This window comes from Pan troglodytes, chromosome 19 (genome assembly GCF_028858775.2).
Source record: "Pan troglodytes isolate AG18354 chromosome 19, NHGRI_mPanTro3-v2.0_pri, whole genome shotgun sequence".
Classification (NCBI taxonomy): Eukaryota; Metazoa; Chordata; class Mammalia; order Primates; family Hominidae; genus Pan; species Pan troglodytes.
In genome coordinates this window covers 71517578-71540419 of record NC_072417.2, presented here as the reverse complement: position 1 = coordinate 71540419, position 22842 = coordinate 71517578, and the positions used below count along the sequence as shown (strand labels likewise).

Below are 22842 nucleotides of genomic sequence, written 5' to 3'. Positions count from 1 at the left end.
AAACAGTGAACTAAGCTACACAGAGCTGTTTGGCTTGATCTTGAGTTTCTCCAAGTCTCCAGGTTCATGATGCATATCATCATCATTTCCAAATCTCAGAGTTTCCTCAAGAGAGGGCAACCACATTTGTAACTGTCTTCTTTCTGTCAATTAAGTGTGTGTATTAGTTACTAGGGCTAGGTCTTTTCATTCCTTTGCACGTTTTAAGCAGGAATAGATGAGGCAAAGCCCATTTGTAGGTTATTTTTTAGTTTAACTATGTTAAATTAAACTATGTTGGTCAGGCTGGTCTCAAATTCCCGACCTCGTGATCCACCCACCTTGGTCAACCAAAGTGCTGGGACTATAGGCGTGAGTCACCACGCCTGGCCCAACAAAAAATTTTTTTAAATTTGCAGGGTGTTGGCCAGGCACAGTGGCTCACGCCTGTAATCCCAGCACTTTGGGAGACCGAGGCGGGTGGATCACAAGGTCAGGAGATCGAGACCATCCTGGCTAACACGGTGAAACCCCGTTTCTACTAAAAATACAAAAAATTAGCTGGGCGTGGTGGCGGGCGCCTGTAGTCCCAGCTACTCGTGAGGCTGAGGCAGGAGAATGGCGTGAACCGGGAGGCGGAGCTTGCAGTGAGCCGAGATAGCGCCACTGCACTCCAGCCTGGGCAACAGAGCGGGACTCCGTCTCAAAAAAAAAAAAAAAATTTGCAGGGTGTGGTGGGATGCACCTGTGATCCCAGCTACTCTGGAGGCTGAGGTGGGAGGCCATGAAGGTCAAGGCTGCAGTGAGCCATGATGGCACAACTGTGCTCCAGCGTGGGTAACACAAGACCCTGTCTCAAACAACAAAAATAAACAAAAAATTTATTTTCGAATTTGTCTTTGATCTAGGTTAGTTATTAGATCTGAAATTCTGAAACTACTGTCATAAACCTTATCTACAGGGGAAACAATGTTGAAGGTCAATAGGCTACTCGTCCTTTTTGCTTTCAGAGGCATTATGTCATTTAATCTTTACAACAGACCTATCGTAATTATTATCATCAGCATTTTACAGATGATCAGAGATTCGTTTTTACATGAGGTAAGAAACACATAAAATTTACTATCATAACAATTTTTAAGTGTACAGTTCACTAGATTTAACTATATCCACATTGTTGTTCATTTGTATAATTTTGAAAGTTTATGGCAGCGGTTCAGAAATAAAATGTCTCACCACAGTCAAATATAATCTGGTAATTTGAAACTTCAAATGTTATAAATGTATTAGAAACTGTTGTATTATTTCTAATGGCAAAGTAGTAATAAGGATTATAGTTCATGAATGTGGTAATTAGCCAGAAATTCATTTTCTTTTTGCCTATGCTCTTCTCATTAATCATATTTTACCCTTTGGCTTGTATTTATGACATGGACTTATTTGGAGTCTTACATTGAAGGCATAGGTCTGATCTCCCAAAGATTGAAAAGGACCTCCCAAAGGACCTCCCAAAGATTGAAAAGAAAATAACAGTTGGATTCCAGACATCTGACATCAACCTGATTTGAAAGTTCCATATAGGCACAGTTTAGACAGAGCTACTGAATTTAAATTAGTAAGAGCTGAAGAAAAGCTAAACATAAAATGGACAGAGCCCTTCCCAGGGTAGCAGACATAAGCAGCAATAAATCAGTAAGTACTAAAACACAGGATCACTTTATTCTGGCTTTCTGCCATTTATAGACACTCAAACTTGGAATGAGCAGAAATCCTTTTGAACTTATATTTGCAAAACCTTGTGTCCATTCTTTTATCTTCCGGATTACCTTTATTTTTTTCTGTTTATTTCCTCATACCATCATCTATGCTCTGTTGGGTGCAGAGTCTGCTTAGATATCTTTGAGTGGCCCTGATTTGCATGTGGTAGCTTGCTTACCCAGAGAAAGGTACTCGGGATCGAATTGGATGCAGTTTAGCTGTGGCTCAATAGAGGGAGTAGAGGAGCTGAGGGAGGGGAGAGAGCGAAAGAACGTGTCTGGTTAAGTAAGTGTTGTGTGTGAGCACCAGGAGGGGGGCAGGGTGGGGGGTGGTTGCCTCTAGCAGCTCCACCCTCACTTTGTCAGCAGGTAGAGAGCGTGATTGCAGTCCCAGGGGAGGGAGTCAGAGCTAGAACACCAATTACAAGCCACAGGCTTCCTGCTCTAGGGAGTTGATCCAGAATTGTCTTTCTGAAAGGAAGCACTCGGAATCCTTCCGAACTTTCCAAGTCCATCCATGATTCAGAGATACTGCCTTCTCTCTCTGGGATTTTATGTGTTTCTGATAGTGAATTGTTGATGTATTTGCTACTTTGCTTCTTTTCTCTTTCAAGACTTGATCATTTTATATGCTGTTTGGAGAAAAAAAGAACTTTTGTTAGCAAGGAGGTTTCAGAAATGATTTTGGATTTTCTGTAAGTGTTTAATTTAGTTCTTGGGGACAGCATCTCTCATCCCGGAGTAAATTTCTGCCTTTGACCTGCATGGATTATTTTTTCAGGCTGCGGAATTTCTCGGCACCTACCTGTAGTATGGGGCACTTGGTTTGGTTGCAGAGTAAGAAGGTGGAAGAATGAGCTGTACTTGGTTAAGCAGTTGAAACCTTTTTTGAGCAGGATCTGTAAAAGCATAATTGAATTTGTTTCACCCCCGTGGATTCCAGTGGGCCCGACAGCGCAACAGGTTTGCAGATTTCTTTTGAAATTCCCTTTTCCCCCCTCCCTCTGCCTCAGCAAAAGAAAATAATCCATATAACAGGTTCATGTTCAATTGCTTGGCTTTTCAGCACTTATTCTGAAGACTTCATAGTATTTTTAAACTTGACCTTGGAACACAGAGGGCTTTGTGGGTGAGGTGTATTTATATTTACTTAAGGGTGCACATTTTAAAAATCTTATTCTGTGTTTGTACAAAGACGCAAATTTTCATAGTGCCTAGAAATAGCACAGATCTATTCTACTCAAGATTATTTGTATTTTTTCAGGGTATTCTACCTAGAGCCTGTGGTTAATCGCCTCCCTGCTCCCCCTACCTTTTATTCCCTACCCCCTCAGGGAATTTGGATACATGTGAGGAATAGTCCTTTGTTTTTCTTATGAACCTAGAAAATTACAGATCATAAAATCTGGATATTAAAGTAGTTTCCAAAAGCATCTCATGGGAAATCAAAGTGCTCGGCATTTCCGAGCTGGAGAATAAAATCAAGAATCCTTAAGAGAGAAAAGAAAATGGAGATGGAAATATGAATTTTAACTGGGAAAAATAATTGGAAAGCTAACCTTTTCAAATACTCTAATTATGAAAGTTGGAAAAGGTTGTGATGCTCAGGATTATCCTGTAATGTGTGAAGATACATAAATTAGCACCTAATTTATAGGCAAATTTTGGTAAAACACAAAAAAATTATGGTATGTCTAAGTTCATGAAAAGTATGTAAATGCAGTGGGCCTAGAAACCTGGCCACACTGAAATACAGTTTAATGTGGAAACTTTTCTAAATACATATTGTAGCATCTTTGGACATCAACGTGTGGCCTGAAATTTTTATTATTGTTCCCTCTTCTCCTCCATTAAAAAAAAAAATCTCCTTGTGGTATTTAGTCATTTACCATTGACACATATTATGGCTTAAAAAGGGCCATCCCTTCCTTTTCTGAGCTGGAGTTCTTCACGCTTACCTTTGATGCATGGCCTTAGCTGTTTACTTTGCCTTGTTTTGTTCATGAACATTGGGTTTAGTGCCTGGCAACTTGATGCATATGGAAGAGCATTGCCAAGTGATCTGACATAATACAAATTCACGAAGTGACATTCAATCACAAGCAAAGTTGGAAATTCCAAAGAGAAGTGGTGAGATCTTTACTAGTCACAGTGAAGATGGGAGAAAATGACATACCTGCAGCAGATGTGGGCTGAAAATATCCTCTTCTCTGCCCAATCAGGAATGCTACCTGTTTTTGGGAATAAACTTTAGAGAAAGGAAGGGCCAAAACTACGACTTGGCTTTCTGAAACGGAAGCATAAATGTTCTTTTCCTCCATTTGTCTGGATCTGAGAACCTGCATTTGGTATTAGCTAGTGGAAGCAGTATGTATGGTTGAAGTGCATTGCTGCAGCTGGTAGCATGAGTGGTGGCCACCAGCTGCAGCTGGCTGCCCTCTGGCCCTGGCTGCTGATGGCTACCCTGCAGGCAGGCTTTGGACGCACAGGACTGGTACTGGCAGCAGCGGTGGAGTCTGAAAGATCAGCAGAACAGAAAGCTATTATCAGAGTGATCCCCTTGAAAATGGACCCCACAGGAAAACTGAATCTCACTTTGGAAGGTGTGTTTGCTGGTGTTGCTGAAATAACTCCAGCAGAAGGAAAATTAATGCAGGCAAGTATAACTTTATTATATTTCACTTTCCATCTGTTTGAAATATGCCTGTCTTCTTTTGTCTCCCAAATGAAATACCATACACGGGCTTCTACTGCTTAGCTTTCTATTTCATAGAAAGAGTAGATACTGCCTTATTGGCATTCTAAATTTAGCAAATTATTATTTTATACTCTGGAGGAAATACATAAATCCTATATTTTAGAAGATTATCTGCTTATTTTAAACTGGTGTTGCATAACTACTTAGATACACATAATAATACCTTTTTTTCAAGTGATATATTCTGGGCACTAATTTTTGATAGATGAAATATATGAGCTTACATTTAATTGATGTGAGGATTGTATTTTACATCCTGTTTAAATTGAAGTAAGCACTAAGAAGGTTGATTTTAATGGTCAGCAGCACCTGAAATTCTGGAATGCCCTTGGAGCATATTTGATTACTGTGTCACTTAAAATTCAGTCAAGCTTGAATGCTATGGCTGGCCTTACACCATGTGTGGCACCCTATTGCTAAGCCCAAAATGGAGAGGACTGGATTACAAAATGGACACAAGGTGTAAACCTGCCTCCTGATCACTTTGGCCTTGTCCACACATAATTTTATCATTTTCAGGAATTTAAATTTAACATGTTTTTTACTGATCCGCCAAGTTTTTCAGACACAGTTTCTTAGGCTTTCAGGCTGTGAATTTTGCCTGTAACTCATTCATACATGGCCTATTCTTTATGTGGTGAATTTATGAAATGACTGGGGGCACAGCATTTCATAGACCAATTGCTCATTCCCCATAGTAAAGACAGAGCCTAGAGGGCTATACCTTTTTAATGGGCATTCCATTGTCTTACTCCATAAAATGATGTTGCTTATTGATTGAAATTTATCATGTAAAAGAACACTTCTTGCTGTAGCTACTGGACACAGGTTAAAATATTCTTAAGTGTGATCCATCTTAGCATCCAAACTCAAATTTTAATTTTGTGGTATGAACAGACTATGAACAGAACCAATTTATTGTATGAATTTTAATTTTTGTCTACTTAGATAGGAAAATTTAACAGATTATAGAACTTATTCCCAAACATGTATTCTTTAATATATGGTTTAGTGGTTATTCATTATCACTTCTTAGGCAATATTTTGAAGCTGGGATAAATGAAGTGAAGGAGAATTAGGTGAAAATGGAAGGCTTTGCTATTTAGAAAAATAGGAAAGAAGAGTATATCTGGAAAAATGGCATAAGTTTTTTTGAATAAGATAATTTGGATTCTAAAATGGAATTAGGAATACTTAAAAGCTGAACTCATAAATCATCTTGAATACTATGGCAATTGGAAAGGAAACTTCCTTCCTGGCCTTGCCTAGTTAATACCCTGAAGCATGAATTGTGTGCTCCATTTTAGTTTTTACCGTAAGTAATTTTGCTAGTCATATTTTGATATCACTGAAGTTTTTGAGAGCCATACGTGCCTTATTGATAACCTGTGATAGCATGTTCAGTGGGCTAATTATGTGTTCCATAAAATAATGTATTCTTTTAAGTTTTAATCTTATTATCATAAAGCTCTACATAAAGTTTGTGTTTTCATAAAGGAAAAAGTAAACAAACAGCACCAGTTGGCATTCTCTTTGCCATTCATTATTTTATCAATCTTTATCATGTCTTCTATTGTTCTATCCTTTTTCTCACTCTGGCAAATCTTACCAATCTATTTTGTTTTTTAAACTATTAACTTTGATCCTATCATTATACATTAAGTATTGCTTTTACTTTGTGAAGAGGGAATTTCATCATAACTTAGCAAAGACTTTCAGGCTTTACAGTGGATAGTTTTATGTCATTGGCAATTTTTAGTCGTCTCCTTTCTGTCCACATATGCTTCGTTTAGGTCTTTAAATAAGTTTTTTCACTAGCTTAGTATTCGTTTCTGGATACTTTCCATATTGGTTTCGGTTTATTGTCTGTTAATCAATTTTTAATCTACAACAGTTATTAAAGTTTTTCAACAGCCTCTTGTGAGAAACTTTTTTAAAAAACAAGCTTCTGAATTATATATATGGTTTTCTTTATCCATTCTTTGATTAATTCTTTCAAAGAACTCTAGTGTGTTAGGGACACATGGTTTACACTTCTGGAATCCATGCTGTTTGTTCCTTATCAGATTACACTGCAACTCAGGTTTACTCAACTGTGGTTAGCCAAGCCTTCCATTTAACTGAAGTTCTGTTTATATCTTCTAGAGATGTGCTTTGCTGAACTTTAGCTTTCTCAATGGAGAGCTGTACCCTGGTGTCAGAAATCTAAAAGTAGTCTTCTCTTCGGTTTTGAGGAATTCTGGATAATTCTGTGAATCCTTCTACCTACGAATTGTTGTAGTTACCTGTTAAGATTATTTGTCTCCAAAGATTGCAGTCAAATCTTTTTAAACTTGAGGATGCTATGTACCAAAAATGTACAGTTATGAGAACAGTGATTTAAAAAAAAAAACCATGTTGTTATTTCTGGAATTCTGAGATAATTTCTGAAAATCAGACATGTCTTTACATTTTGCTCAATTAATTCAGTGTATAGACAATTTCATAAGGACCAAACTGACTGAATTTTCATTTGTATTATGATTTTAATTTTTTCTTAGACAAAAGGAGACCCCCCCCCTTGACAATGTGCCCCCAATTTGTTGAATAGTAAAATAGACCATAGAATTGCCTCTAAAAGAATTTTGTCTCAACTTTATCTGATGGCTGTATGTATAAGGGCATTAAAAGTCAAGTTTTGATGATTTTTGTTCTGATTCTTATCTCTCAGTCTTTGTGCTTAGGTTTCTCCTTGCCAATAGTAATGATTCGTTTTACAAGGTATGTTCAAAATTATAAATTGTAATATTCTTCTAAAAGCACTAGAAGAAAGTCAAAATAGAAGAGGAAATGGTGTTGCCTTTGCCCTTCTATTTCTCAAGTCCTCTCTTTTCCATTTCAGAACATCTCATTTTAGTCCTGTCCAAATTTTATTATTTTCCCCAAGAGTTGCTTCTTTATATTACTGTATCATTCCAACTCTTTTTGCAGGTTTGTCATTGTCTTTAAAGTATCTAATTCTTAGGTTTCCCCTATATTTGCCAAAATATTTGTCTCTTCCTCTTCTCTGATTTCCTTCCACTCTTTTATTTTTCTTTTGTTTTCCACTGAATTTGTATATTTAGGATTACCTTCCACTGCTATTCTGGATTGGTATTTTAATAGCCATCAAAAATCTAGGTCAAGGAAACTTTTCAGATCTCCTAATTACCTGGCAGTGACTGATAAAAAGGACTAAAAGATAGTGATTACTTCTTACTGTTTTTATTCACATTGGAATATATTCTTTCTCTCCTGGTTTATACCATTGTAAAAGGAAAAGTGTTGGAGCTGATTCATTGTCTAATTTCCGGTTTTCTGGTTTGGTTACCTCTTATCAATGTTAGTTTCTTTTATTTCAAGCAATATTATTGCCACCACTTCTAAAAATGATTACAGTCATATTTTATTTCTCAATCCTGTTTATCATTTATAAATATTATTTCAAGGGACAACTCAAAATTAATCTTTCTTCTCAGAGCAAAAGAGTAAGAGGATCTTAGTGTAGCACAAAGAGGTCACCAATTCTCTATCACACTCTTCCTGCTCAGCTGGTTATCCTGGATTTTCTTAGACTCCAGGATAAAGTTATGATCAAGATTAAAATGTATTCCCCTGAGGCTTCAGACCTACAATGGGAGCAGCAGTAGTTTAGCACTTGGCCAGTAGCAGTGAGCACCTCCTGGAGAAATTCCCCTTTGCACAATGTCTCTGCTTGCCTCTTAATTTTATCTGTTAGTCAACACATAGTTATCCCATCTTTGCATTTTTACATTATTTGTAGGCAGGGCCTGAAACTTTAAGTTTTTGGCCAAAGCTGGAGAGACAGTCCTATATTGCAAACTATAGTTGACAAAGTGTCTAAACTGTGACTCGGGGGGCTTGACTTTTAGTTCTACACACAGAAGAATATGCTGACACTAAATATTAATAGTTGTGTGATTTGGGACAAAATAGTTTTTACCTTTCTAGGCTTCAGATTCCCAGGCTGTGAAGTTGAGGAATTAAAATACAATATTGCCAAACTTGTGCTATTTACATGCACTTTACATGTATTAGCTCACTGAATTCTCATAATAACTTTATGAGAGAAGAAATTCAGTACCTTTATTTTTTACATTTTACAGATAAGGAAACTGAGGATTAAAATGTTAATATCTGTCAAAGTATTAACTATTATTATCTAGTAAGTGGTGTTGCTGGAACTTGAACTGCAGAGCCCATGCTTTTCCAGCTCTAAAATTCTGTATATGTAAGAATGCCACAGATGAAGAGAATATCAGTATAGGCTTTGTATAAAAAATTTATTTCCAGAGTAGAAAGGAATGAAAGTGATGAGTACCATTATCTGAGATTGATCCAGAATGCATCATATCCTGCTACCTTCTAATAATCTCTATATTTCTTCTATTTCTCTCATTTTGTGTTTCATTTGCAAAGATACTAGTAAATCACAATGTCTGTTTACTCAGTATCTCCCTTATAATGTAACATATTTCATCACCTTTCTCTTCATTTTAAAAGTCTAGGTTAAGTTATCTAATATAGGAACCTGAAATAATAAACACTGACATAGCATGCATTTAACTGGCATTGCTCAAGTTAGAGTTCCTTCTATGAAGAAATTTTGAAATAGAAATTTTGTGATTTTGTTTTGATGCCAGCCTTTAAAAGAGGTACAGAGTAGATATTCAAAGTATGATCAACTCTGTTACTTATGTAAATGAAGGTGCAGAAAATCCAATTAATTAATTACTGACTTTGGAATGTAGTCAGGAGTACACCATCAGACACAGTTCCTCTGTGCGCACAAACATTCTTAGGTGCTTGTCTCCTGTGATCCCAGCTCAGAGCCTTCCTGACATGGCTTTTAGAGTCTTCTATTCTAGACTTGGCCTTGTTGTTAGAAGCCTGGCACCCAGAGAAGAGAAGGAAGCTGCAGAATATTTTTAATGATAATTTTTCAAGTTAAGAAGATATCTCTTTTATAAGTTATCATCAAACAGATTTATATATATCACAGTTCTGTACTTCAACAAAAATTTGTATCCAACAAAAATTTGTAAGTTCAGCTTCGTACATATCTGGTTAATAGGAGGTAATGAATGAAATATGTCCCTGGCTATTGCTCCCATCAGGCTATTTAGTGTTCATTTGGCAGACTCTCGGTTGGTGGGGGGCGGGGCTGGGGGGGTAGGTACTTCCTTGGGTTTTGTATTATAGTAAAGTGTGTATGTATATATGTGTGTGTGTTGTAATTATCCCAAAACTAGCCATAATTTACTTTACTTTTTTTGTTTCTTTGTATTTTGAGATAGGGTCTTGTTCTGTCTTCCAGGCTGGAGGGCAGTGGCACAGACACGGCTCACTGCAGCCTCAACCTCCTAGTCTCAAGCGATCTGCCCACTTCAGCTCCCCCAGGTAGCTGGGACCACAAGCACGGGGCACCATGCCCCGCTAATTTTTCAATTTTTTGTAGAGACAGGGTTTTGCCATGCTGTCTGCAGTATTAAAGGTATTCCCGGGCCAGGTGTGGTGGCTCATGCCTGTAATCCCAGCACCGTGAGAGGCTAAGGTGGGAGGATCACTTGAGCCCAGGAGTTGGAGACCAGTCTGGGCAACATAGTGAGACCGTCTAAGAAACAAGGTATTCCTGGAGATCATGGTTTTGCTTTTGGTTTTTGTTTTATTAAAAAGCCTTTACATTTTGTTCATTGGAAAGAGTTTATTGGATTTTTTTAATGTTTTTTTCCCTTTTATCCCTTTCAAATTGCTAATTACAGTAGATTTTTAAAAATGTTATAGATGAGTAATATCCTGTTAGGAACCAGAATTGGTAGCAGGATATTGTTAGAGAAGGCTGTGAGAATGATATTCCATTAACTTTATGTAGAAATTTTCTTCCAAGAAGCTTAAAATGATTCACAATACCTGGAGCCACGTAAGAACAGGTGATATTAACTCCATTTTACATAAAAGGAAATATATTGGGAAAGAGAAAGAAAGTAAATCATCTAAGAACAAAGTTGCACAGAGACTGAGCCAGTCTGGTTTGCAGGAGATAGGAGAGTAATCAATTTTTAAGGAATCTGAAGATGTGGATTCCTCAGGGGTCAGTTCTACTGAGTGGAAATCCTAAAGGTCTTTTCCTATTTCCCCGAGGACTCATATTCTCCTTTCCTGCTTTATTTTTCTTTACAGAATTATTGACGTGGCATGCTGTAATGTTTCAGTTTTGTAGTTGTCTATCTCCCCACCGTGGAATATGAGTTCTGTGAAAGCAAGGATTTTTGTCTCCTTTGTTCAAAGCTGTATCCCTGAGAATGGCACCTAAGTATACTTACTCCTTGGGCATGGTGGGTACTCAGTAAATATTTATTAATGAATATAATGAATATTGTGGTACTGAGTAACTCTGATGGCTGGGAGATCACTCTAGAATAAAACATGCTTATCACGTTTTTAAAGTATGTTATAAGGTGGATTATTTTGAGTGTGTGTGGCTTGATATAGCAGGCTATGTTCCTTTACTCTTCTGACTTACCAACAGCCTCGTGTGTTATTATTTCAAAATCATAAATATGGCTGTAATCAGTATGTTTAAGGTGCTCACACAGGATTTTTAAATTTTTTCTTTAGTTTGATAGCTTAAACCTTGCTGTTCAGGATATTCTGGTTTTCCAAGAATGATTTATTCAGGTCCTGATTTTAAACCTTTGATTTTAGGATATTAGCGTGCATCCAAAGGACCTTACCTTCTTAGTACTTAAATTTGTGATTACCAGTTCTGGTTTTTAGATACCCTAAAGCACAGTTTTTAATCTTGTTTGTGTGTGCCACAGGCCCCTTTGAGAATGTGATCATCGTTATTGACCATAGGCACAAAATACACACAAATACTTAACATACACAATTTTGCATAAAATCTCAGTGAGTTGACTCTCTAAGACATATCTAGAGATCTAAGGACTCCAGATGAAAAGCAACTATCCTAACATAACCCCAATTATTTCAAGAAATTAAACCAAATTCTCAAAACAAATTTACCTTCAGTTTACTTAATTTGAAAAGTACTTGTATGTATTACTTAAAGTCAGACAGACAACAATATTGTGATGCAGTTATAAGAAAGTGGCCTGACCTTAGGTGAAGGAACTCCAGAAGTAAAAATTGATGTCTGACAAAGATCTTCTTATGTGTAGTAAATGAATTCTGCTGTCCAAATATGAAGTGAAACTGCATCAATTCAAGAAATGCTTACAATCCCTTCAGCATGGTGGTTCCGCTGAAAGGCCCTTAAGAATAACGGATATTTTACTCACATGTTTTGAGATTAGTAGAACCGTCGTGGCCTTATGTGTCTATTTAGTTACTACATTCAGAAAACTGAGGGTATAAAACAAACTTTAACTTTGTTTTCTTCCCGTGTCTTTAGTTTCCAGTCTTTAAGCTCCATTGCTTTCCCTAGGGCAGTGTTCTTTAGGCCCTTAAATTTCTATTTGCTCTAATGGAAAACTTTATATATTTTTTAAAGCCAAGATTTGTTGTTGCTTGCTTGTTTTGAATAACAGATAAGCTACTTTACATACTCTTTTTATCTGGGTTCTAAACTTACAGTTCATGGATAAATTTTATTTTGTTCTATACTTTTTAATATATTGGAATCTGTGCTTAATTTACAAATTTGGAAACACCAGAGTAACCAAAATGATTTAAAAACTAAGGTTTTTTTAAAATTGTAAGCACAAAGGCCTGGTGCATTATTCCTCAAGATAAGAAGTTAGACTACAATATTTAGAAATTCTTGTCTCTAGGCTGGGTGTGGTGGCTCACGCCTGTAATCCCAGCACTTTGTGGGGCTAGGGCAGGTGGATCACTTGAAGTCAGGAGTTGGAGACCAGCCTGGCCAACATGGTGAAACCCTGTCTCTACCAAAAAATTTAAAAATTAGCTGGGTGTGGTAGTGCACACCTGTAGTCCCAGCTACTCAGGAGGCTGAGGCAGGAGAATCGCTTGAATCTGGGAGGCAGAGGTTGTAGTGAGCCAAGATTGTGCCACTGTATTTCTGCCTGGGTGACAGAATGAGACCCTGTCTCAAAAAAAAAAAAAAAAAAAAATTCTGGTCTCTGAATCTAAAGCAGAGGCAGCATAACTATCTTCACGACTCCTGTTTGTTGTTGTTGCTTTAAATCTAGAATACCCTGTCATGATGGAAATTGACTATAATACAACTGTAATTTTAAATAGCACATTAAATTATTATGTACCTATCACTTTTGTGCATGCTAGTATATCAAAAAGGTATTGTTATACATATATAAATATATGACATTTGAGAAACACTGTTGGTATTTTACTTCTGTAGAATAATTCGGATGAGACTAAAGGCCTTATGTTTTAAGTCTACTTATTTTGCTATTTAAAAAAAAAAAAAGTATAGATTTCCATTCGTTTTTTCCCCCAAACCATTTTCTACAGTCTTTTGTATTATCTACTTTAAAACAACAAAAAACATCTTTTATATGATCTAGGCTTTGTGTTCCCTCATTTTAATATCTTCTACCTGGAATTATATTGATGATCTGACTTTAAAATTCTTGTGGTCAAGTTTCTTTAACTTCTGAAGGACTGTATTGGCCCTATATTGGAATTAAGTCCTATTCAGTTTTCCATTCTTAGAGTAAAATACAGTTTTGATGGAGGGGAGGGAAAAGTGGCAGAATATTCCATTTGTGAAATATAATCATCAAATTTCAAGCTAGAAAAAACAATCAGTCCAGTCTTCTCATTTTATATATGAAGAATTGAACTCAGATTAGTGCTTATCAAAGAATTCCAATCTGCTGCTATATCTTACTGGCCAATATTTTTAGCATAGTTTATTTATTTATTATAAACCTTTTGGGGTCACTGCAGGGAAATTAAAAAGCACATGTCAGCAGAGATTTCCCCCTGAACATTCCATTAAGAAGATATAGACTGCCGCAGGGTCTCTTTCCTCTTTGATCCCTAGTCAACTACAAGGCATACTTTAAAATAAGTGAACAGACCAAAAATACCTCAGCACAGTTTAGCAATACTTTACGTGGTGCATGTGTCATTTATTCTGCCACAGAATCACTGCACATCAGGTGGTCTGTAGTCCTGGATCTTCTCAGAGCAATATCACCTCTTTATAAAGTCTAGGCTAAGAATCTTACCAAGACTAGAAGGGGCACTGGATTCTCTAGATGCCTTATAATGTGGTTTTCCTATTTGTACCAAATTCTGTGACAGATACTATAGTAATTCAAAGAGCAACACAACACCTTAGCCTTGTCCAACTGAGGAGAATCAACTTAAACAGCAGGAGGCATTATGTATTGAATGCCAGATGTAGGTGTAGGCATAAATGCATTAGAGTGCTGATTTATTTATTTTCTCTTTTTCTTTCTTTCTTTCTTTCTTTCTTTCTGTCATTAGAGACAGGGTCTCTCTCTCTGTCACCTCTCTCTGTCACCCAGGCTGGAGTGCAGTGGCACCATCAGAGCTTACTATAACCTTGAACTCCTGGGCTCAAGCTATCCTCCCACTTCTGCCTCCCAAAGCTCTGGGATTACAGGCATGAGCTACCATTCCTGGCCTAAAGTGCTGATTTTCATTTTTTCAAGAGTCATTCAAATGACTGTGGTAATTCTGTCTCAGATTCCCTATGATTAAAGAAAAAACAAATGAAAAAAGATTAAATTTTAACCCAGGCAACTTCAAGTAGCTTAAAGTTAGAGAAAGAAGTACTACAGGCCGGGTGCGGTGGCTCACGCCTGTAATCCCAGCACTTTGGGAGGCCGAGGCAGGTGGATCACGAGGTCAGGAGATCGAGACCATCCTGGCTAACATGGTGAAACCCCGTCTCTACTAAAAATACAAAAAATTAACTGGGCATGGCGGCATGCACCTGTAGTCCCAGCTACTTGGGAGGCTGAGGCAGGAGAATGGCGTGAACCCGGGAGGTGGAGCTTGCAGTGAGCCGAGATGGTGCCACTGCACTCCAGCCTGGGCGACAGAGCAAGACTCTGTCTCAAAAAAAAAAAAAAGAAGTACTACAACCCAGTCATACCTTCTAAATTTTTACTGTTATCAGTTAATTACAGGTTGTTATATTCCTGTGTGTTTAATACTCATCTTTAGCATTTTCTTTAGGAGTCTAGAATGACTAGATACCATGGCTTTTTTTTTTTCAGATTGCAAACTGACTTTCTAAAATGTGCCAATCAGTCCCTGTTAAATTTTAGTTAAAACAGTAAATTTAGCTTTAAACAGAATTCAACATATTGGAAGTTTTGTTTGAATTTATCTCAACTAGCTTGATTTTAATTCTTCGCAAACTGCATTCCATAAGGGAAGAAATAAATACTAAGACCTTTTATGTAGAAGGTGAAGAGTATTTGAGTATCATATCTATTTAGCAAAAATTGTTTCTAGTACCATTTTCTTATTATTGACTTTAGTCATAAATGTGTGTTATTCCTGTTCCCTAAAATGTGTTGATTTTAGTATGATATGAGGCATATAGAGAACCATTTAAGAAGAATGTACCGATCCACTGTGACATTAGGTTATTTTACTCTAAAGTTAGTAAACTCTATGACATACATTAAACATTTAAAAATTATCATTGGTGAGTATTTGGGATTACTGAGTTGCCCCCTTGGGGTATATGAAAAGTCCCTAGGCACCTTATGATCATTTTAAGTAAAAGCAAGTCACTTAATCTTTCATCTGTTGGTGTAGAGTTGGGGGAGAACTAAATAATCTTTAAGATCCTTTCCAGCTCTAAACTTTTAGAGTTTATGCTTATTCTAGAAATAGATTTCATATATTAAAGGGACATGTATCTTGCCTATTTAGTTCTTTTTCTTTGTCCTTAGTTGTTGGACATCAGAGACAAAATTTGTTTGGTAGGTGATAGAAAAAAATCTGACTAAATTAATGTCTTACAATAAATAGGTAGCAGAACTAAGCATGAGACTCAGTTGTACTCCCAGTCTTCTGGTCCTGTACTGTCTTTGCATTCCAGTTAACACACTCAAAAAAGGAGCCTTTCTCTGGAGTTTCATATTTTAAAATATCTGTAGTAGATTGAGGACCCTTATTGTAAATGCTTCGTCAAGGTTGTCCCAATGATCAGAGCACACTGACTTCAATCACTAACCTGCACCTAAGTGAATCTAACCTTTGGAAAAACCTGAAAGAGCCAGAGACAACCTAGAACCAGTCTGGATGAAAGTAAAAGGAGTAGGATGCTTCTGATCCTAAGTACTCTGTGAAGTGAATTATTAGAGATAAGCTGAATACTTATACTAAAAATAAGATTTCAGAGCAGCTGGTGGGTGTTCACCCATGGGGTGAGGGGGATAGAGCTCTAGTATGTAAGCATCTGGAGGCAACTGGGAAGAGTGGAAATGGGGCCGTCTGATTAGTAACTATGCCTTGTTATTAAACCGTGACTTTCTGCATTGTGTATTCCCAGAGTTGGAAAACTTCCGCTGGCAAAAAAAAAGAGAAGGGCCGCCGTGCTGTTGCTGAGGGCCATACAGTAGACACAAAAGCGCCTTCTTAGAGGCCTTCAGCAGAGGCAGCTTGTACAGGCAGGCCTGTTCCTCTCAAAGACTGGGAATCAGATTCTTTCCCCAGGGGGTTTCCAACTAGTTTGCACTTCAGAAAAACCTTTTCTTTCTCCTGCTGTTCACGCCCTGCAAAGAATTTTCTTCCAACCAAAGAAATTGTTTTATAATCAAAGATCCTTGTCCTTAGTTGTTGGACATCAAAGAAAGTTTGGAGGAGACTGGGGGATTATGTGAGTGCCTAGAATTTATTTTGAATGCAAACTTGCAACATTAGCAAGTCCCCCAAAGAATATACTCATCTCAGAGCTGGGAGAGAGCCTAATATAACCAAGTCTCTATTCTTCCTTGGTTGGATGTGCCTCAGTAAGATACAAATGAGTTGAATTGCCTTATCTGGACTTAATTCATGTATGTTTGGTTCTTGAGGTACACGCTTACTGGAAGAGGTCCCCCAACCCATCTTCCCTTTTAAAACTGGTGTTTGGAAACATCAAACACTATTAATAAACTCGAAACAACAACCTACCCCCCCCACCCCAAAAAACCTCCTTTTTTAAACCAATGTTTGACTCTTGGGAGTTTGGGGTTTCTCCCAGGACAGTTGATGATATCACCAAATGTTGGGAGCCACATTCCCTGCATTCCTCTACTGTTGCTGAGGTGTTGATGATGTCATTTTCTCCCACAAAGGAAAACCTCAGCACCCTGAGGGCCTGAACTCAGGTCTTGGCAGGTAAATCAAGGAAGAACTTACTTTTGGATTTCAACTGATTGAGTCAGGCATAAAGAGACACAACCACCACGTTAAGTATTAGCGTCACAGCCTCATCTCTGGGACCTGAATAGACAATTTATCATTTGAAGAAAATTAAGACTATAACTTTAAGAAATTATCTTCTGGGTAAGAACAATGATTCATTGAATATTTTGGTTCTTACACTTTGGGGCATTTATAGGGCATTGTTCTCAGAGATTTTGGCTCCCTCTTAAATATCCTTCTCTGAATCCACAAATTTTCCAAGCCTTTCCGGAACCTGTTTGTAGATTATCTAGCTTTCCTTCCTTGAGCAGATTAACAACAACATAAACAAGAATTAGGGGGAAAAAATTATGGATAGGGCAAATTTAGGCAGAATTATGCCTTGGGCAAAGTACATTCTTGTTATTTTATCTTGGTTCTGTGGTTATGAACTGAAGAGAGCATTTGCTCTAGAAGATTTCCAATCTCTTCCTATCCCTTCATCACAACCACAGAGTAGTGGTTGGAAATAGATTCCAGGAACACCAGAAATGTTCAGTATTTCCAATGGTGACAGCTAACAGTGCCCTCACAGGGATCCTTTGAGCACTCTTCCTCTGAGCCTTCTTGTGGTGTCCTTGTGGTCAGGAGACACATCATCAATCACAAAGACTTGCCCTGGAGACAAACCTGGTAAAAATAATCAATTGTCTATCTTTGCCACTAGAAACAATCCTTTTGTTTTTACTTGGTTCTGAACAAACATGCTGTAGTTTTTTAGAGAAAGACCGTCTCTTTCATGGAATCATCAACTGACCATTCTCAAAAATTTGAGATGTGCTAGTTTGTGTTAGGAAGGTAAGGTAGGATCTGGGAAGTAAGTAGGATTTGCCAAAGGTTTTTATTCTACTCAGCAGTGCTAACTTGTCTGTGTTACTCCTATGCAGGTATTAGATTATAGGTTTTTTTTTTTTTACGCTGGGAATATATGGATAAAATTCACTGAAATGAAAGTGTCCCTTTAGTTTATACAGGGGAATAGGGAATTGAATTTATAAGGAGAGAGCCCAGCCTGCAACTGACCTTTCATTTTCATAGTCTTATTTCCCCTGAGTTGATGTAAGCTTAAAACAAATGAATGTATTATATAAAATGTCCTACTTTTTCAAGCAGTGTCAATCTTCAGGGTATGGAATAGGATTTGGCATTTTGTTTCCATTTTTATTGTTTTGTTTTCTAAAGGGAGGTTTGAGTTAGAGCCTGTCTGGCAAGATTCCATACTTCTACCATACCACCTGTCCTGGCAGAGACAATGGAATCAAAAGTCAAGTTCTTTATGACTGCACCTGCCTCGTAAGTGTTGCCAGAAGATCTGATTTTCTCTTGTAGCTAAACTCTACACAGAAACGAGGGCTTGGCACCCAAACAGTGGGTGCATACCCAAACACTTGGATGTCCCAACATCAGGAGGACTAGTACCACTAGTTCTCCAGATGACTTGTAAAATAGTCTTTGGCATGACATTTAACGATTATTTAATTTATCAAATGGAGGAGAAGTAACTTTCTGGTTTACCTGGTTTTCAAGACTTTCATGAGGATCTATTAATAAGCATGAATCATTTGGTAATTATTATTTGAAAATTACCTGTCCAGTGCTGCATCTAGTGAGCATGAAGGAAAGTATGTTCTCCCCAAAATAGATCAGGAACATATCTCTGAAGTCAGACCACCATGCAAAGTTCCTAAGGTGAGAAACTACCATTTCTGCCTGTTGCTTTTTCCTTTTCCCAGAAATGTAGGTTACCCTATGGTCACCAGTTGAATGCTCTGTGATTAGGCAGTTGTTTTGTAGGCAGTCTGACATCCTAGATGAGAACTTCTTTCCTTTTGAATATCAGAGTGTTTCTTGGGTTCCCTCAGGGCAGAGTTACTTCATTATCTTCTAACTTATGTATAACTGGATGCCTTCTGGCCTAAGAACATAATTTCTATCACCAATCAAATAATTAAGATAATATGCCCACCAAATGGTGCTCTTTGCACAGGATTCATATATAATGATATAATATGATAATAAGGCATAAAAGGTATTCTAAAATGAGGAGCAACATCCTACAGTGAAAAGTGCTCTCAGTAGACTTGTATTTTAATCTCAGTGCTGATCCTTCTTAGCTTTATGACGTAAAGAAAAATTGCTTAACCTCTTTGAGCTTGTGGCTTCCTGAGTAAAATGGGAATAATAGTAATAAATGGCCTAACTACCTGAAATGAAATAATGTATGAGTGTTGCCTTTGAAAATGGCAAATGTTAGGTATTATTATTAATAGTAATTAAACTTGAGCTACTCCTTATTCACCTAATTACTATCAGAAATATTACTAAGTGTGAAGGTTATTGATTTAGACTCAGTTAACCTATTTGCATTTAATTTGGCATCAGCTTAACATAACTAAGCAAGACTGTTTGTATTTTTAATGTAGCCAAAAGGACAAGGCTTTAGCTTCAAAATTTTGTGGGTCAAGGGTGCTGATTAAATATTACCATAATGTAGTACAGGTAGCCTTAGTGGTTTAAAGAATGACTAATAGTATATGAGTTCTGGGGTGGGAACTTAATACCTGTTACTTGTGGTACGGTGAATCACTTATCTGCCCTGGACCTTTGTATGTGTGCCTGTTCCATACTGGTAACCCCATCAGCTTCCTTCCATGATCAATGAGGTGATCACTGACACAAAGCAGCTGTTTTCTAAGTTTTGACTTATCAGAGTCTGAGGGATCCTAGAACCACATTATATATCACTCTTCCATCTTCCCTTATTGAAATTTTAGAGTATTTTTTTAAATTGCTGCTATTGGCTGGGTGCGGTGGCTCATGCCTGTAATCCTAGTACTTTGGGAGGCTGAGGCGGGTGGATCATGAAGTCAGGAGTTCAAGACCAGTCTGAACAGCATGGTGAAACCCAGTCTCTACTAAAAATACAAAAATTAGCCAGGCGTGGTGGTCCGCAACTGTAATCCCAGCTACTTGGGAGGCTGAGGCAGGAGAATCACTTGAACCTGGGAGGTGGAGGTTGCAGTGAGCTGAGATGGCACCACTGCACTCCAGCCTGGGTGACAGAGTGAGACTTTGTCTCAAAAAAAAAAAAAAAATTGCTGCTACTCTGGGACAGTTGCTCAGAATGCTGGCGCTTCAGCTTCTGGTGTGTAGCTTGCAGCCATGTTTCTAAGGACCAGAAGGGAAGGAGTTCAGGATTGTGAAGGGGACTACTTTCCCCAGTTCATTATACTGTGCTGGTCCCAACATGTTTTCTGAAACTCAGCAGATACGATTCTATAGCCTGCTTGGAAATTATCCCGCAAGTCTCTAAGACTCTCAGTTCCCTATCTGAGAAGAATTGGATCAAAGTAAGAATAAGCAGAGTTTTTGTCATAGCATCTATCAAATATTTGTCTCCCTGAAAAAATTTTCAGGTAAAGACCATCCTTTGAGCCTTCTCAGAGACCAACAGTCTGCAGTATAAAAAAATCTGTGTTCAGTGTTTTGTAACTTTACCAATTTGAAGTCTCTTCCCAAAATAAGTAAATAATGGGATAAAGGTAATTATGGGTTTCCTCATCTTTTCTACTTACCTGTTCCCTGTTATGATTAAACACACACGGCTTATAACTCTTTTGGAAACAAACTGAATTACCATTATTATCCTTTCAACACTTGCATGGTATTATAATTCATTTCAATCACCAGTACAACACAGTGGGAGTTAGGAGACCAGTGGGGCGGGGGGAGGACCTGGAGAAGGGCAAACGTTTTCGTTTTTATTGGCTTTGGGAAGCCTCCTTCTTCTCCGAAGGCACTTCTTGGGGAAAACTGTTTTCTTCCCAAAGCCTAATAAAGATTAGTAAGAGATGTCTGCAAAGATTTAGAAGCTCTTTGAAAGAAAGGCAAGGATAAACATTCACTATCACTGTTATTATCATTAAAAAGGAAAGCCCAGCATGTGATGTTTTGGGTCACTTCCAGTGGCCTTGTTTGATGTTCACGGTTCCTTTTTTGACCTTTACTTCTTGATATCTTTATACATTTATTGAGGCTATTGGACAAAGTCTTGAGATACTAAGCAATACAGTGCTAAGAATGAATGATTGCTAGACTCCATTTCTATGGGTGGAATTTCTGAAAATGTGTTTTGTCTTTAGATACCCTGTTGTTCCAGTTTGGCAATATTGGTGGCAAGGTTAATTTAATATCTGGTCACTTGAGTTTTTACTTCCTATTCTGTACCTTACCCCAGAACCAAAGTTCTATAGGATACTTTTCATTAAATAAATAATAAATTAACTGGGATTTTTTCTCTGCTATGCTTATTAACCAGAGATATATCAAAAAAGAAGCAGATGTAATGGACCTAAAAAGCAAATAAGAACTTCCCAGGGAGATTGTAAGTTTAGCCCAGTCTCTTATATTATTTCATGCCAAAAATGACCATAATGATATCCTTGTAGTGTAGACACCAAGTAAAGGCTAACTTTCGTTCCACATGATGTCTTTAGGCAGGAAAGTGCACCAATACATTGAAGAAAGGATTTCAACAGTACAGATTGAATTTTTAAGGACTTCCTGGTCTTCAGAAAGGTAAATAAATCACTGTCAACCTAAAAGGAAGAAGCTGAGGCAAAATTAATATAAGTGGAGAGCTTATTTGAGCCAAGCTTAAGGATTGCAACCCCAGAGCCTAGATTCACGTTGCCCTGAATATACACTCTGATTAGCAGCAGTTACAAGTGGATTTTTAAAAGCAAAAAAGAGGGATAGGGAGTGGGCTGATACAAAGTTGTTTGTCAGAAATTCTCACTGGTTTACAGAAATAACATTGATTAGTAATTGGCTATACATTTTTAAGCTACAGGGTATGGGTTATAGTGTCTGGTGTGGCATTATTAGATTAATTTATAGCTATTTGTGGCAATAGCAAGCAGTTTCAAGAGATGAATAACATAGCCTAAAGCGGGGAGTAGGACTTGACTGCGGTCTCATTTTAATGTCTCTCTGGGCCTGATAATTAAAAGGACTTGCATTCTTCATATAAAAGCTATTTTCTTTTCTCATCACAAACTTTTTTTTTTTTTTTGAGACGGAGTTTCACTGTTGTCACCTCAGGCTGGAATGCAATGGTGCAATCTCGGCTTACTGTAACCTCTGCCTCCCAGATTCAAGTGATTCTCCTGCCTCAGCCTCCTGAGTAGTTGGGATTACAGGTGCCTGCCACCATGCCCAGCTAATTTTTGTATTTTTTTAGTAGAGACAGGGTTTCACCATGTTGGCCTGGCTGGTCTGGAACTCCTGACCTCAGGTGGTCCTCCCGCCTCAGCCTCCCAAAGTGCTGGGATTACAGGCATGAGCCACCATGCCTGGCCAAAAACTTTTATTATTAGCGACTTGTGCTAATCAGAATATTCTATTCCATAATTGGTAGTTGTATTTGAGAATTAGGTAGAATTATCTCTTTTCTTTTCATGTTTTTGGTCTTTCCTTTTGAGTTTGTGGGATTGCTGTGTTTCATAAAAAATGGCACATTCTTCATAATCCTAGTTGATGAATTGTTTCACATTTTAAATGATTATCCTGTAATAAAGTTTGCTTGTACACATACATTTATTTTTCCCCCTCTAGGTTTTCAGTGGTTTTCTTTTCTTTCAATCTCTACCCTGATTTCTGTATTCCTACACACACGGAGTTTTTTTTTTTTTTTTTCTAAGCTTAGCTGTCTTCAAATAAAGGTAAGCTAGAAAATCAAAGCCCTGAATCTTTCCATCAGAACCAAAGGAACTCAACAAGTTCTGAAGGAAATTGAAGTTGAAGATTGTGTATGTCATACCAACCAGTGATAGAGAATTATTTGAAATTAGCATCATATTTGATTTTATACAAAAGCAACTACTATGGTAGTGTGTGTGTATATATATATAAAGGATAAAAAAT

At 37.5% G+C, this 22842-nt stretch overlaps 1 protein-coding gene across 5 annotated transcripts in view; it reads left to right on the top strand.

Annotated features, from left to right (window-relative positions):
- Positions 1–2092: 2092 nt before the first annotated feature.
- RNF43 (ring finger protein 43) overlaps positions 2093–22842 on the top strand; it is a 63940-nt gene continuing 43190 nt past the window's right edge. For 2 of the 5 annotated variants that reach the window (XM_063799034.1, XM_063799033.1), the window contains exons 1-2: positions 2148–2431; positions 2518–2699. Coding sequence is in view for 2 of the 5 variants with exons in the window: in XM_003315636.6 (XP_003315684.2) it covers positions 4141–4392 (252 nt within the window). In the remaining 3 variants the exon portion in view is untranslated. Of the gene's footprint in view, positions 4393–22842 lie in introns of all 5 variants that reach the window. The other 3 variants (XM_003315636.6, XM_054670497.2, XM_009432917.5) reach the window with 3 other exon arrangements.